Here is a 16,060-nt window from a genome sequence, read left to right as displayed (position 1 = left end):
AGGACAGCTTACTGGAGGGGGAAAAACCCACCTCATCTTACTCAACGTTGAGTATTACTACATTGCTTACAGAATTGGAATTAAAAATAGTTCACTATGCTAATGTATACTGTATGTAATTGGTAGCTAATTTTAAAATATGTAGCAGACACTCTTGAAAACCATAAAGAAAAAGAAATTACACATATTAACTGGTTAGTATGATATACAAATAAATTTTCTTACCGCAAGCATCATGGGTTCACAAACATTTTTTTTAAACTTGTCTGTGTTCTTTCTTAGCCACATAAGAGCAGAGTGTGTGTCTCGGAATCTCCCTTTAAGCTTCTCTTCCTTCATATTCATTATATTATCAAGTTCTACGATGCAACCAGTTATTCCTGTAATTTAAGACAGTTTCTTAAACAGAGTCCATAGTAAATACACAATATAATTAGCATTTTCCAGTATTTAGTGACTATACTACTCCAGCAATAAGGTTAATAGGAGATTATAAGAATTAAGAGTTTATCTTCCCACAATCAAGATACCACTTATTCTAAAGCAATCTTAAGAACTAATCAAAGCTTAAATACTAGAATAAAATGAAGCTTTACTCAAAGCATAACCAAATATAGTGGTACAGTACTTATTTACAGTAAAGATCATATAAATTTAGTCCTAGAAGTATCTCTCTTCAAACCTGGTTCTATCTTCATATTTAAAACCAAAAATGCCCTGAGAGGAAAGAGGCAGTGAGTACAGTAAGAAATTTCTGGGGTCTATTTCATGTTTGCAGAAATATGAAGGTGCAGCAGCAGACTGGGCAAGAAAGGATTTGCTACTCAGAAGAAAGGAAATTAAATACTTACTACCCATTCAGAAAAAAATATATATAATCTTTCCTCTCTAAGCAAGTCACTTGGTCTTTCTACACCTCAGTTTCTTCTTGAGGTACATCAAATATACAATCAACCAGATGTTAAAGGTGTTCGGACTCTATGACGCATGAAGTGCCAGACAGACGGGTATGTGCAGATGTAGCATATTCATCAAGAAACAAGTACAACACCCCAAAAAAACCACTAAGCTATCATTTTTTATTTTGTTTCTTAAAAAAAAAAAAAAAAAGGAAAATCCTAGGCTAACACAAAGGAACGTAACATAATTAAGGTTAGCTGAAGTTCGCCTAAAAAGGACAAAAGGAGGAAGAGTTGCTAAAGTCCTGCCAAAAAGATCATTTTAAACACTGTATCTTCAAAAGTAACTGCACTGGCTTCATTTTTCTGCCTCCTGCTAACAAGAATCCAGCTTCATTTAATCAAAGAAAAAATGCAATTGGCAAAGCAGTCTCCTTACTCACTAAGCTATTTATGTTGCTTTTAATAAAACTGATAACAGCAAAGAAAACCACTATAGATTTAAGATAAACATAATTATGAGGCTTGAAGTAACCATTTCAGAACTTATTTCACCACAGCAGGACAGCAAGTAGGTTCTGTAAGAATGGTTTAAAACAAACAAACAAACAAACAAACAAACAAAGAGACTTACTTTTCTTTTCCCTCTCTTGGTTAATTTTCTCTGTTCTTAGATCACTAACATCACTGTCAATACTTGCCCTTTCTTCTTGCAAATGTTTCAGCTCAGTGTTAACAGCATCAATTTGTGGCTGAAGATTCTCACAGACTCCCATTGTATTGAGCTCATTCTGCCAGTCCTCTATCATCTTACGAGTGTTGTGTATTTTTTTCTGTCTGTCCATTTCTTCATCTTTTTTCATTCTCAAAGCTTGATTAATTTCTTCAATCTAAGAATGTTGAATATTTTCAACAGTAAAGGAGTTTAGTATACAAAACCTAAGACAAATAACTAAGACATCAGTGAAACAAGTATTAAATGCTGATGTAACTGTGCATTAAAACTGTAAGAGGCTGTTCTAGTGACAGTTTAAGAACTGACAAGATTTTGTTAAGATTTATACCGTTTAAGTAAAACTACAGTCAAGCCTTTAAATCTGTTTTTTAAAGTTCCTTTATTTTTACATAACCAGAAGCTTGAGAACTCCCTTATCACATTCTGAAGTTAGTCTAAGACCGCATATAACCTGAAGATCAAAATAGAATGTGCAATTTTAATTCTGCCCCCTTGTGTTTAACTCTGACATTTCTTGACCGGGTACAGGCATACCTCAGAGATATTCGGTTCCAGATCACCACCCCAAAGTGAGTATCTCAATAAAGCAAGTCACACAAATTTTTTGGTTTCCCAGTGCGTATAAAAGTTATGTTTACACTATACTGTAGTCCATTAAATGTGCAATAGCATTACGTCTAAAAAACAATGTACAAAATGTGACACAGAGGCACAAAGTGAGCACGTGCTGTTGGAAAAACGGTGCCAATAGACTTGCTCAATGCAGGGTTGCCACAAACCTTCAATTTGTAAAAAAAAAAGCAGTATCTGCAAAGCATAATAAAGCGAAACATAATAAAACGAGGTATGCCTGTACTCAGATGAATATCAGCAGCTCAGTTTTGCAGCACCTTTCTGCATTGTGTTTTTAAAAAATGCTGGATGCATACTCTTAGTTAACAGAAGTAACAACTCTAGCTTCTCACATAAAGTATCTGAGGGAATGTTTAATGCTGAGCGCATTACTGTACTATAGTGGCTGTAGCTTTCCAATCACAACAGTTGACAGAAGTAAAGCTTGTAAAAACATAGTACATATACATACTGTCTATTCCGAAAGCTTACTGCATCATGGTAAATGATTTTATACAGCATAAACCTGTCCCTTAGTAATACACTATTTTACTAATAGGGATTATATTGCCAGGGTACTTCTGTTTTGCCCAGAAGATGCAAAGATTCATTGTGTATTGGAGAGAGTGCAGTGGTTCAAAGCCCTTCCAACCTCTTCAGGAGACTTCCCTCTCCAATGACAGAAGAGCAGACAAAACATATATATATATATCACTACTGAATTTAAGGAGTAGCATTCTACCTGAATGCAGCATGAGATATAGCCAGTATTGAATTAATACATTAGCAAAGAAGCACCAAAAAAGTCATACTGATCAAGACTCTTACTTGTTTATCTTTCTTCTCCAAAGCATCTTGCTTTTGTTTACATTTTTGAGAAGTGTCTTTGATTTCAGCAGCCTGCATACAATGACATATTTAAATTAGACAGTTGTATAAACTCAGTTACAGCTGTATTTGTAAAAAGCAGCCAGTCATATTTTTAAGGACATTCTATATATGCATAACTAAGCACTTCACAGCTCACTACTGACAAAAGCCTACTCATCAGATTCTTATTAATTCTACTTGTATCTGTAACACATGTATCTTCAGAAACTTGTGAAAAACTGAATATTGGCTTTTAATCTGTTCACAACAGTGCAACATCAGCAACAAATCTGCAAATTCAGACATGACAGATAAAGGAAGGCTCATAACCCAGTCTGAAATGAAAGTAACTCCACTCTTGATTTCAATAAAAGTGTTACAGTTGGATCCTTAAACTTCAAAATGCTCGTCTCTCTTTCCAAACCAACTTTACCACAGAAAGCTCAAACGTACAGCCGAACTGTAATTTCACCATGATCTTAGAGAAAAAAAAAAGTATAACTTCCTAGGCCCAGGAACAGCCAAAACAGCATTTGTCAAGGTCATCTCACCTCTGGGGCTCATCATGCTAGAGCTATAAGCCTACATAGCTGAGCGTGACAACTTGTTGGCTGATGCATAGACACCAATGTCTCCTATTTTTCCCTAGCCTGTTCAGCTTCCACAAAATCATAGAATAATTTAGGTTGGAAGGAAAACCATCCAGTCCTATATCCTGCTCAAAGGAGGTCTTACTAGATCTGGCTACCCAAACATTTGCCCAGTCAAGTCCACACAGTGGAATTATACTGTGCTTTCTCTACAAGTTTAATTTCTCCTTCCATGAACCACCAGGGCTGAAAACATAATATAAGCAGAGTAGTGGAAGACAGCAGAGGGATGGAAACACTTTGGTTAAATTCCAGCACAGACCTTAAAAGAAAAAAAATACAGGACTCTTTCACTGGAAGTAATTTCGTCATACAAAGAGTCACAGTGCAAAAGGTATGATGCGTCAAGAATGGAGAAAATAATAAAATTATGCAGAATCTTTCCCCTCTCGCAACCTAAAAGATGCGTACAAATTTAAGACCCTGACTCTGCAGTTGTTTGCATGATGGCAACATGAAACAGTACACCTTGATCTTGCAGTTGACTGCAAGATAGTATTGATTCCATGATGCTCATTCCAAAGTCCTCAGGTAGGCATTCTCAAGAAGCACATCTCTCCTGGGAAATAGTCAGCTGCAAAACGCTCAGAAAACAATTCTGAAAGCTCTCAAAGTCAGCACAGTAGGAAAGAAGTGGAATTCAATTTTCCGGTTATCGTATATTTATGTGTACCAACCTTACAAGACACAGTCTACAGGGATTGCTTTTATGTTTTTGATGGTATGACCACAATACCTTGTTTTATACTGACAAATACTACTCAAAATAATATTAAATAGTCCATTCTGTGCAAATGCCTTTGAAGAGCCTCAAGGGAACTATTCTAGGCTTCTCTTCTGAAATCTTATCACCCACTTCCTGCAAAATGGGCAGACTTCTCTTTCTTCAGAACATCCTTAGCATCCAAAGCACAAAGTTTTACTAGCTTTCCTTAATCTAACCAAATTCTTAAGAGAGTTTTAAAACAGAGAGGGACAACAGAAATTGCCACACGGTCTCTGGATGCATTAATCTCTTCCTGGATTTAATACTGCCTTTACCTTCAGTCTGGCTCCTCCCAGCCAAAATCTGTAACAGCGTGCTTGGCATTTTCCAACAATGCCCAAACAAGACATACTGAAGAGGTGGCTTCTCTCTGCTCTCACACATATATCCTCCAGCAAAGAGTAAGATCTCAAGAAGCAGTCAGGTTTATAGTTACTTGATAACTGATATAAGCCCGGACCAAAGGACCTGAAGAAAGTCATGTTACCTACAGGTTTGTGTGTCTGAAATAGAGAGGACTTCTAACGCTAAACTGCTTACACTTAATGCCAAACTGAAAGTAGACTTAAAAAACAACTTCTGTGCCAAGAACAGAGTTGTACTTCTTTCATAATAAAATCACTCATTAATCAACTCATGCTGGTCATAGCATAACTATCTGTGACATACTCATCAAATGTTTGCATCTAAAGAGATCAATTTTTAAGTTCCAATAAATTCAGTGTCTCTTGAGGTCTTGCCTTAGGTTAAGAATTGTCTCATGATAGTGCAGACAGCACAGATTTTGCCTTCAATAAAGAACTCCATTTTCACAGACCAGCAAAAAAAAGGTATGTGTGAGGGAAACAGGTTTCAATACCCAGAAAAGAGCTACCGGCACAAAAGTCCAGAAAGTATCAATATGCCTGTAACATACTAATTTGTAATAATATCAAGAACTATTAAGAGTCTACCTAGATTAATAGACAACTCTTTATTTATCTTAAGAACACCTCTTAACAGAAAAAAAAACAAAGGAAGATATGTAATCATCCTGAACATCTTGCTAGCATGTCTGATGTAATTCAAACATCCATGGCATAACCAGGCATACAGCGTATTGCCTTAAGTCTCTCTTCGCTATATCAAGATTTTGGACTTGTACACAAGTTCTTCAGGAGAAGAAAATGCACCTAATTCATTCTCTGGGCCCAAACTAGACACCACTTTGGCATAAAGTTAACCTTGGAAATGTTTAGTGTATCAGAATCTTAATCCACAAGTTTGAATTCAGAAAAGAAACATGCTGATTCAAGCATTCAGGCAGATCAGCTAGCACATTTTCCAATTTTGCTTCAATTCTCTAGCAAGTAATCTATTCTGGGCACGCTCTCTGCAAGTTAAAACTAAAATGCTTACTTTTTCTAGGTTTCTCAAACAAACAGGACATAACTTTTGCATTAATATAGCCCAATACTTCTATAAATTGTGGCAACAGTGGTTCACAGCAGAATTCCTTCCTGTTTAAAAAAATGTATCAGTAAAACATTAATTAAAAATGAGAGATATGATTAAACCCTAGCAGGATAATACCAAGCTGTGAAAACACAGCTTAGCACTTAAGAAGCATGAAGGCCCTTACTGTATTATGAAAATTAATCTCAAGCTTCCAGCTGTTAACTTCCCTTTAAGGAAGCACATTTACTCTTCCAAAAAAAAAAAAAAAACAACCTTCAATAAAACTGCAACATTTTAAAAAGTTTAGATATTTTGAATCATCGCATAATAAAATCTTAAGCTACTGTAGAGCACAAAATTCAAACATTCTTGCATGTTTTCTTCTTAAAGGATTCATTTAGCAAGGAGTTTTCTTAATAATAATGTACTGATGTAAGTAGTATCAGCTGGTTCAGTTTACATCACACACCTGAACAAAAACTGCAGTAGTATAAACAACAATCTGCTTTTATTAGAGAAGGCTTATCTGCTAAAGCACAGTTTCACAGAAAACTACACAACAAACAGATAATTTGGACTGAAATTTTAGCAACAGCTTGTATGTAAAATATTGCACGATTACTAGTCAATCTTTTTTCAAAAAGCACATCGAGAGTGTATTAACTCACATTGCACTGCCAAAGATTCAGACCCTTATTCTACAAGCTGCTCCATGACAGCAGTCCTCTACAGGTGTCTTCACACTGAGTCACTCGATCTGATCACAGTTTTCTTCAAACAAAACTCACTGCAGCAAACATTCTCATGTTATCAGTTAACTTTGTATCCATCATAAATTGTCTGCTGGTGCCCTACAGCACGATTTCTGCAGCCTAACTGGATAGTACACCTAGTACAGGACAGTTAAAATCCCATAGAGAATCACAGTACTTCTGTCTCTACTTCTCATGCAAAAATCGTAATTTTCCATATCCTTAGAGAGAACAGCTATTCAAAAACAGATACTAAGCTGTTAGACATAGGTAGGTTAATCATTTAAATTTTTTTACTCACAAAAATGTTCAAAACTGATGGAGGATTACTCTCTGTTAAAAAATTATGCTCTACTTATAGAATGAGGTTAAATGTCAGAGGAAAAGCATTTAGGCCAAAAAAATTGTAATTTAGCTTAAACTAACAGCCTGAATTGGCTAAATTTTCAGAAGATACTGAGTACCCACAACTCAAAAATATAAAATAGATGAAAACACACAATTAATTTAATATAAATATCTAACTTAGGGAAACTGTAACAGGATGTACCTGAAGATTTTTAAGGTTCTGTGGGGAGAAACTCTAAAATGTGCCTGCTCCAATAATGCCAAGAGAGTGTATTTTTAAAGTGGCTACCAAAGGTTTATTAAGAAATGCATTGAGTTTTATTGCTTTTAATGGAACACAGACATGAAGAAGTGAGTGAGAACCAAGAGTATTTCAAAAAAACTTCTTCTAAAAACATTATCATAGCACACTAGAAAGAAAAATGTTATTGCTTTAAACTTTACAAAGCTGAACACAGAACACCTGGAATGTTAAATACGTCAACTTGGAATTTAAAATACCCACCTTATCCCTGATTTTCATATCAAGACTCTTATAAAGTTCTTCAATTTCTTGAATTTTTTTTGTCACTGGAGACTGCATTTCTTTCAGATTCTTCAATTCTTCTTTGGCCTGGTCACGACTTTGTTTCACTTCTTCATGCTGCTGACGAACATTTTCATATTCCTTGCAAGAGTTTCAAGCAAAATAACAGATTTTGTCTTCTAATCCATGTGATTTGATACTGCTCTAACATTTCATTTAATTGTACATGAGTTTGGAGAGAGAAATCTCATTCAGAAGCCAGTATCAGAGTGACTACTTAAATAATCCTCCTGTTATTGGTCAGTATGACCAGAAGAGAAACAGATTTAGTCCCCAATGAACTGCATACACATTTAATGCTTTTCAAATAATATGCCATTCAAGTAGCAGAAGAAACAACCAATTTGTCTGCAATTACCTTGCCTCTAAGTCCATCTTGGGTTGAGGTGGAAAGACTAATTCTTTAGCACCTTCTTTCCATAGTGTGAGCACTACTTATGCAGAAGTCCTGAAGCTAAGGGGCAAATAACCACAAAAAGCTTAGGAAGAAAGAGAAGGGAAGAGCTAGACAGATGATCAGAGCCAGTTACAGACACGACCCTGATGTAAAGACAGCAGAGAGAGACAGGAATAAAACTTTGGAAAAAAAAAAAAAAAAGGCCACCCATACACCACAAATACCAAAGAAGTCACTATCTGGGGAGCTGAATTGGAGATGCACTCCTGAGAAGAAAAAGATGGTAAGCAGTGCAGTGAACAAGAACTACTACCACCAAGAACACAGGAGTTTTTGGAAGAAGCTAGCTAAGGGTCAAAGAGTCATTACTACCATTATGAGAAACAGGCGAATTCTTTGGTGTTAAGCTGACTGAAAAAAAAAAGGAACCTGATGTTCAACAACTGTTACGGGCTGAAGAGCATCAGCCTGGATTATTCCAAGCTTTAAAGCGCAAAAAAAGATAGATAGCTTGCAAGCTCCATCTGAATCAGCTAATTTTGCTTTATCCTCCACCACTTTTTCCCTAGTTAGCTATTTAATCACTCCATTTGTAATCATACACAATTAATCACCAATATTCAGGCTATTAAATCAAAATTCTTTTTTCATAGTAGCTTTTTCATAAAGCCATAAAGTCTTTGAAGAAAGCTGCTATAATTCATGGACATGGCATCCAATCAGTAGCCACCATTACAAAGAGTTACAAAGGTAAAGCAATTAAACCTTTACTTAGCTGACAGAATAAGCTAAGAATTTAGCCCTATTCTAAATAAGGCATATTTCAAAGTTAAAGCACAAAAACACACACAATTGCATATAATTTCTTCAGATATGGGAATATTTCTCTAGAAACTGTTATGATATTGTTTTAGTAGAGAAAATCCCTTTAACACTCTAAGAAAACCTGACTTTCACTAGACCTATGTATTTTGGTAATCTTGAAGCAAACAATCTTGACCCTTGCAAGTATTCACTCAGCCAGAGATCTGCAGAACTTCTGAAGCACTTCATCCCTCCCAGGAGTTATTTGCATCCAAGCCACCTAATAAAGCTTTTCTCAATTGCGAATGGAAGAGGAAGAAGAGTGGAGATAGTTTGATTAAAACACATTTTCAAAATTATGATTTTCCAGACATTTACAGTTTGAGGAACAGCACCTCATGCCTCTATACTACCTCAAGATAGTATGCCTTATAATATACCACACTACCTAATGCTTAATCTTAGAGGGGCAAGAAACCCCTCTTCTTTAAGAGTTATGCAAGAAGGGCTATGTCAAAAAACATACAACTCGTAGCTCCTTAAATCTGCTCATTGGTTGTAGATGACATTAAGATAATTTGATGCAAGACCCATTAAAGTACAAAAAGGGCCCTCTAAATGCTTGAGTCCAAATCCTTTTTTTTAAACACTTCTAGGGTCCCTTTTATGGAATTTAAAGCAGATGCTTAAAAGATATATTAAATAGATATGTCTAGATAATGTCTAGATATAGACATATTAAAATGGTGTACAAGGAATATGATAATTAATGATGGTAAATCTTCACATACAGAATCAGCTGGCTATAGCACTTGACTATAAAGGTATTCTCGGGTGAAGGGCAGTGGAGTGTTCAGAAAAAAACAGTTACACAGTGATACAGTGGTCAAATAGTAAACTATGTTCAGCCCTAGACTTGCTCTTTTTCTTTAAGATCAAGAGAGAATCTACTACCATTAAAACAGTGGCCTATTTCAGTTGATCTGTTTTCAGACTGCCTGTAGAAAGTGTTTTCTCTATTATGTTTGTCTACTGCAGTTTTTATAGATCTGCATCCTGGTTGTTTTGGAGGCTCACCTAGCAATTCTGTTTTGTAACAGAGACAATTCCAAACAGCAACTTATGTTTGTTCTGCAACTAGACAACTACCTTTTTGAGGAGGCCAGGGGGAAGAGGATGATCCTCAAAAGGAAGACTAAACTCCCATGCTAGTCTCAATTTTGGTGAATCCAATTTTAAGGCATCAAAAAAGTTTATTCTTAGCATTAAACAGTTTAACGGCAGATGACAAAGAAATATGACTGCGTAGAAGAATATCTTTTTTCTTTGAGAGAGAGCCTGATATTTTGCAATATACGAGAATACCAAGAGATCTATCTGAAGGATCTGACAAACCACGAAACAGCAACAACCTTGTACATTAAAGATCATGATGAAATGTGAAATTTTGTTGTAGCTGTAGGTCACAGAATCACAGAACAGTTGAGGTTGAAAGGGACAGGTCAAATATTTCCTATCTAGTAGAGTGATTATGTTGATGACTCTTGATTTCAACTACAACGTATCCACAGGCAAGTGGCTTCTGGTATGCCCCACAATACTGATTCTGTACTGCAAGCTGGCAATTCAAGCAGGTGTCAAAATACACTGCTCTTCGTATGGATTCAGTGGCCAAAAAATCAGTTTTTTCCCGATTGAGTGTGCCTGCCAAAGGGGTTGAATGTCCTGAGCAGTGCAGTCTGTCTAGAAGAGAGCAGTGAAAGAGTGAGGTGTGGCAAAGTCTGTCTAAATTTGCTTAGGGAACATCTAAATAAAAGCAATGTTCTCAAGGTTCTAAAGGTCAAGGGAAGACAATTTAACTCATATCAGGTAAGATTCATAACTTAGTTTCCCCTCATAATTTCTGACCAGCCTTCAGAGTTCGGTATCTACAAATATCTTACAGGGGAAAAAAATCAATTAATCGCTCCATATTAACTATTCAAGACCTACATCTCTACTGATAAAATATGTATCCCTTTTCTTCTGAACTAAGCCAAGCTACTGCACTTGTACTAGGAAAAATTTGTATCATTCAGCAAGTGCAGAAGTCAATCCCCAAAGGCACAGACGATACAGCCCACCCCCTTAGCACTACCCCTATCCAGCAATTTTGATAGCTGCTCCTGTCCCTCTGTGCTGCCAGCACAGTGGTTTGAAGGCAGTAAAGTCACATACCTTGAATCCAGTTGCTCTTCAAAATACAAGGGACAAAGATCTTTTGTACACCCATAAGAGGCTTTGTTATTTGCAAAACTGCTATGAAATGCCTTAAAGAATTTTCCTGCATCTTCCACAAGTATTATCTGAAAGTTTTTAAACTTTCCATATCTGTATTTAATAAAATCCGTAAAGCATGCAAACAGAGCAAACATACTGCTTCAGTATAATAAAAAACACATCAGCTTAAACTAGTGCTTCATTCTCAAACAGAGGCCAGAGATAGTTTAAATTAAGCCAGTTATCTCTGCAAAGAATAAAACAAATACTGCTTTTGGCCCATTTTGCTAGCTCTGCTAAATGTGCAGAAACTTCTTAAGTCTATCTACACATGCAAGAAAACCTCTGATCAAAGTTAGGCCAAGAATAGTATATCAAGATCTGCCCTGTTTGCACCAAGCAATTCTGAGGATGTTCAAGCTACTCTGGTCAAGTTTCTTTTAAAGAAATTGCTGGCACATTACTAATATTGCAGTTTTAGGAAAAATTGGTTACATTAAAGAAACACTGAAAATAAAACAAAAGCTTACCACCCAAGGCCTTTTCCTCTCAAGCATCTCAATTAAGTCTAGATGACGCTTGCGTTCATGGTATCTCTCAACATCTTGTTTGTATCGTTCAATCCTCTGTCTCATCTTCTCCAAAGAATTACGTTTCTCTTTGCACAAGTTCTGTAAGGATACATATTTTCATATTTTACAGTATCTACTCTGTGAAAACACTTTTTAGAAATAATGCATACCTCACCCGTACATTAACTAAGCAGGATGTTTTAGTACAGCACTAACTAGGGGGTAACAATCCAATTAAAAATAGATGTCCATTTTTTCAAGTACCTTTATGTTACTTGAAAAGTACACATACTTTCTGTCAAAGCATACCTAACAGCAGTCTTAACCTGAAGAAAACCTTTTAAAAAAAGCTTATATATTTTATGATGAAGTTATTCCCACAGCTCAAACTTCCATTAATCTAGAAGTTTCTAAACAACTTTAACTGATTCTGCTAAATACAAGTAGCAAAAATCCTCATGAAAGATTTTGTAGAGATTTGTAACAGAAATATTAAGGTTGGCAGTACATATGAATGAAAAAATACGTGCGTGGACAGGCACAAGAAGAAGCAGCAGAACAAAGGACTATAAGAATGGCTTGTACAAATAATGAAGGACACTGCTCCCAGCAGTAAAACTGAGGAACATGTTATTCCTGTCAAGATCAAAAAGGTTGCGCTCTGTTAAGACCACAGCACAGGTGACAGTCAGGGAAAGACCCTGCCTCCTTATACCAGGAGGAAGGCAACAAGGTTGCAGTACTTCACATACACCAGGCTTTCTCTGGTTAGCCTGTCTGTCATATTCTAAACAAGGTAAAACAGAAAATGGGCAGCAATCTCGTTCAAAATTTACGGAAGCTGAAGTTAGCCAGATTGAGGCAAAGGACCAGCCCACAACAGTTGATGGATATAAAGGGTATAAAAGGTCTATCCAGAAAACAGTTTGTTATTGCCAATAAAGAATCCCAAAGAAACAATGAGGACTTGACAACAGACATCCTTTGTCATGCGTCCAGACCACTTGGACAGATATGTCTTAGTGCTTGTGAGTATGAGAGTGTGTGAATGAATGAAATCTGAGAGAAGATGAGCACAAGTAGATAAAATCAACTTATTTGCACACTTAGTAAATAAATACCCTTCCATAAGATCTCATATTAAATTTTATTATGCTAATTTTCCTACAGTTACTTCTCTGTGTCTCTGTAATAGGCAAGTTTACCTCCAGTTCTTTTTCTTTTTCTCTGAAGTTTTTCAGTTCACAGTGAAATTGGTACATTTCTGGAGGACCAATAGATTTTTCAGTGGCTTCAAGCAACTCAATCTTACTCAGTTTTGCAAATTCTCCAACTTTGTCCTACAGAATAAAAAGTTATAAAATGCAGTATTAGCTAGAATAGCGTAATACAACAATGCTGGATTTAAATAGAGCAAACTACTTCTCATCAGTATCATCCGATTTACAGTTCCATGCCAGAAAGTTAAGCATAGCATGACCACCTTATAAAGCAGCAACCTGGCCCTCTTAAACATTTGTAGGGACTTCATACATGGTTTTGTTAGAGCTGTTCTGGCCTAATTTAAGCTTAAACCTTTGCTGTTCTTATCCTCAGTTGTTTGGCTTTGGCGGCAGCTTTGAGGTAGTTGGGAGGGGGGAGAGGCAGAGGGGAATGTTGCTTGTTTTTCAATTCACTATCATTTTTCTGAACAAGATAGTTCAGTTCAAATAATTTCAGATTTTATTCCGCTGTATTCTTCATGCTGGTTCTCAGGCTGTTGAGGTCACACCTTTCCAGTATAAATGCTATGATTAACTCAAAAATTAAGTAATGTGAAAATCACAACTAAGCCTGTCAGCCAAGTATATCAGGAACCATCGCTGCTAAGGCAGAGCAACAGCTCAAAACAAGATTGGAGTGAACAACATGCTTCCCATTGCTACAGTGACAGAGAGCAAATTAACCAAACATATAGCACAGTAATATTCATTAAACTGATGTTTATGTACTTTAAAAAAAGCTGTTGTATATACAAGAGTTATGTTGGTGGAGTCTGCAGAAAGTTCTACTCTGAACAAATATTGTGAATATGTAGGATGAGAAAATACAGTTGTTTCCAGACTTTCTGAATTTCTAAATTTTAACTTTTTTAGCATGTCTTCTTGAATGCTTTTCTCCTTGAACAGAAGAGCAAATACGTGCTTGGCTAAGCTCGGATAAGGCCTCATTTTACTACCATCTTTGATGATCCACATGAACTGGGAATGACTCAGGAAGGAACCCATCATAATGTTTAGTTAAGATGCAATTGTGAGGCAACTTAGCTATCTGCACAGAAGCCCTAACCTGTCTGAGCACGGATGGATTCAGCTACAGAAGCAGCATGTAGCATTCTTTAGTCCTCTCCCTCCTTTAAGAGCTATTTCCCTCAGGATAATTTTACTTTTACGTAATCCTGACCTGGAAAACCTTTAAATTCTACCTATTATTGAAAAACTGTTGAGGCACAGAAGTTAACCAACAGGGCTGTGGCAGCAGGCCCTGTTGCAGCTGCAGCTCATTTAACAGAACTGCCTCCATTTTTTGCTTTTTGGAGAAATAAATCTAGACAACTCTTCCCCCTTCAGTAACCAAACACCAATCTAACTCTGAAGAACTGACTAGATACAATTAGTGAGAAGCACATACATGGATTGACTGGGAAAGTCAGCAGTAGGACTGCAGAAGCTATGCAGATAAAGGCACAGAGAAGGTGCTGGGAGACCTCAAGACTATACAGATTTCCCTTCAGAAAACCCTTTTTGTTATCTAAGAACAGCTACAGCAGAAGCAGTGGGACTAAGAGACACCACTGCCAGTGTTGCTACCCAAGCAACAACACAGGGAACAGCAGCAGCTTTCCTCTCAGTCTGAAATGACAGCATGCACAAAACTGCCTAATTAGTGAGCCTTATGAGGTCACACAGTTCTTCTTCCTTTCACCATCACACCAGTATGGCTACCTCCTCCCTCTCCTTCTTTTTGTGGTCCCATTAAATTGCAGAAGTGCTGCAAGATGCAGCAATTAGAAGCTGCAAAACTCTCTCAAAATACAGTGCTCCGTTTGCATCCACTGTCTTTCAAAATTCTTTCATACCTGAGGAAGAAACTGGCACAAATTGCCCACTTGGATATTTAAGGCTGCAATCTGTTCTTCTACTGTTTTCAGGGTTGATGGCTTTCTGTTGATAAACCATGTTGATGTGTTGTTCACCACTTGAATCTCCCGTGTGATAATGACATTGGTAGGTGTCTTGGACCTGATAGTAAAAGGAGCATTTACACTTTTGAGAGCACACAAAGATTACTTAATGTCAACAAAATATGTTGAAGACTTATTGTATTAAAAACTCTAAGGTATCTAAATGTTTACTATAAAACAACTAGATAGTAGTGCTAAATTCAGATTCTATATTTCAGATAATGCCCAGTACTTCAATGATGAATTAATCCTGTAATGTGTCCTGTACAAAGTCTCATGGAAGTCTTATGGAAAGTCTCAAGAATAACTGCAAATCTTAAGTTAAAGGAAGTTATTCATATAAATGACATACTCATGCTGAATGTATGCATGTAACCATTCTAAATTGTTACAGATGTAAATAGAATACATATGAATATATATTTTTTTACATATGACATTTAGTAAGTTTTAAATTTGATGTGCAGAAGGTACACAACACCACTATGCCTTTGAATTAAAAATGTTAGTGTACAGAACTCCATTAATAAACTGTACATATACCTTCCATCTGGGAACAAAACCAATATCATACAGTATTAAAAATACTAATTTGCTTTCATTTTCTGCTTTTAAGGAACAGCAAAAATATATCAGTTGTCCTGATGTTCGTGTTTAGTTCTCTAGTTCTACACATATCTTCAAAAATTTAGTTGGGGTTAAGATGGATCAATATCAAGCAACTAATTAGGCATCATACACTCCAGAAACTTTGGTCACCACTTTGGTTTGGAAATTTGTCTAGTACCTGTTCAGTCAGCATACTGTTAAAGAGGGAGGACAAGGCTTAGGAGACATTTTGGAGGCTGTGTATTTCAGCAGACTTAAGAACAGAGTTCAAAATAGAAGTGAAAGTTTCCAGTGTTTGGAACAAGTGCCATAAAGATTTGAACCTACTTCTGGAAGATTATATGATTAACTATTTCCTCTCAAACAACCATCATCTCATTCAAAACACCCATGAAACCCTGTTCTTTCCTTTCAACAATCAAGAACTTTTTACTATTGTAACACTTGATTTTCATTACAATCCAAGGGTTAAATTCCAAGACATGCATGCTTACACAAGTCAAATTTTAAAAGATATCAAAATTCCTATCAGCAAATACT

The 16,060-nt window shown here is 36.4% G+C and overlaps 1 protein-coding gene across 4 annotated transcripts in view; it reads right to left on the bottom strand.

Annotated features, from left to right (window-relative positions):
* Positions 1 to 16,060, bottom strand: part of SMC5 (structural maintenance of chromosomes 5) — a 50,601-nt gene that overhangs the window by 28,574 nt on the left and 5,967 nt on the right. For 3 of the 4 annotated variants that reach the window (XR_003253217.1, XM_026064036.1, XM_026064037.1), the window contains exons 4-10: positions 14,807 to 14,969; positions 12,894 to 13,028; positions 11,647 to 11,787; positions 7,576 to 7,737; positions 3,076 to 3,147; positions 1,534 to 1,789; positions 226 to 380 (exon numbers count right to left, since the gene is read on the bottom strand). Coding sequence is in view for 3 of the 4 variants with exons in the window: in XM_026064036.1 (XP_025919821.1) it covers positions 226 to 380; positions 1,534 to 1,789; positions 3,076 to 3,147; positions 7,576 to 7,737; positions 11,647 to 11,787; positions 12,894 to 13,028; positions 14,807 to 14,969 (1,084 nt within the window). In the remaining variant the exon portion in view is untranslated. The remainder of the gene's footprint in view (positions 1 to 225; positions 381 to 1,533; positions 1,790 to 3,075; positions 3,148 to 7,575; positions 7,738 to 11,646; positions 11,788 to 12,893; positions 13,029 to 14,806; positions 14,970 to 16,060) is intronic. The other variant, XM_026064038.1, reaches the window with a different exon arrangement.

Source organism: Apteryx rowi, unplaced genomic scaffold (assembly GCF_003343035.1).
Source record: "Apteryx rowi isolate R43461 unplaced genomic scaffold, aptRow1 scaffold_207, whole genome shotgun sequence".
In the NCBI taxonomy this organism is placed as follows: Eukaryota; Metazoa; Chordata; class Aves; order Apterygiformes; family Apterygidae; genus Apteryx; species Apteryx rowi.
The sequence above is the reverse complement of the archived record's forward strand: the minus strand, read 5'-3'. Positions and strand labels throughout refer to the sequence as shown.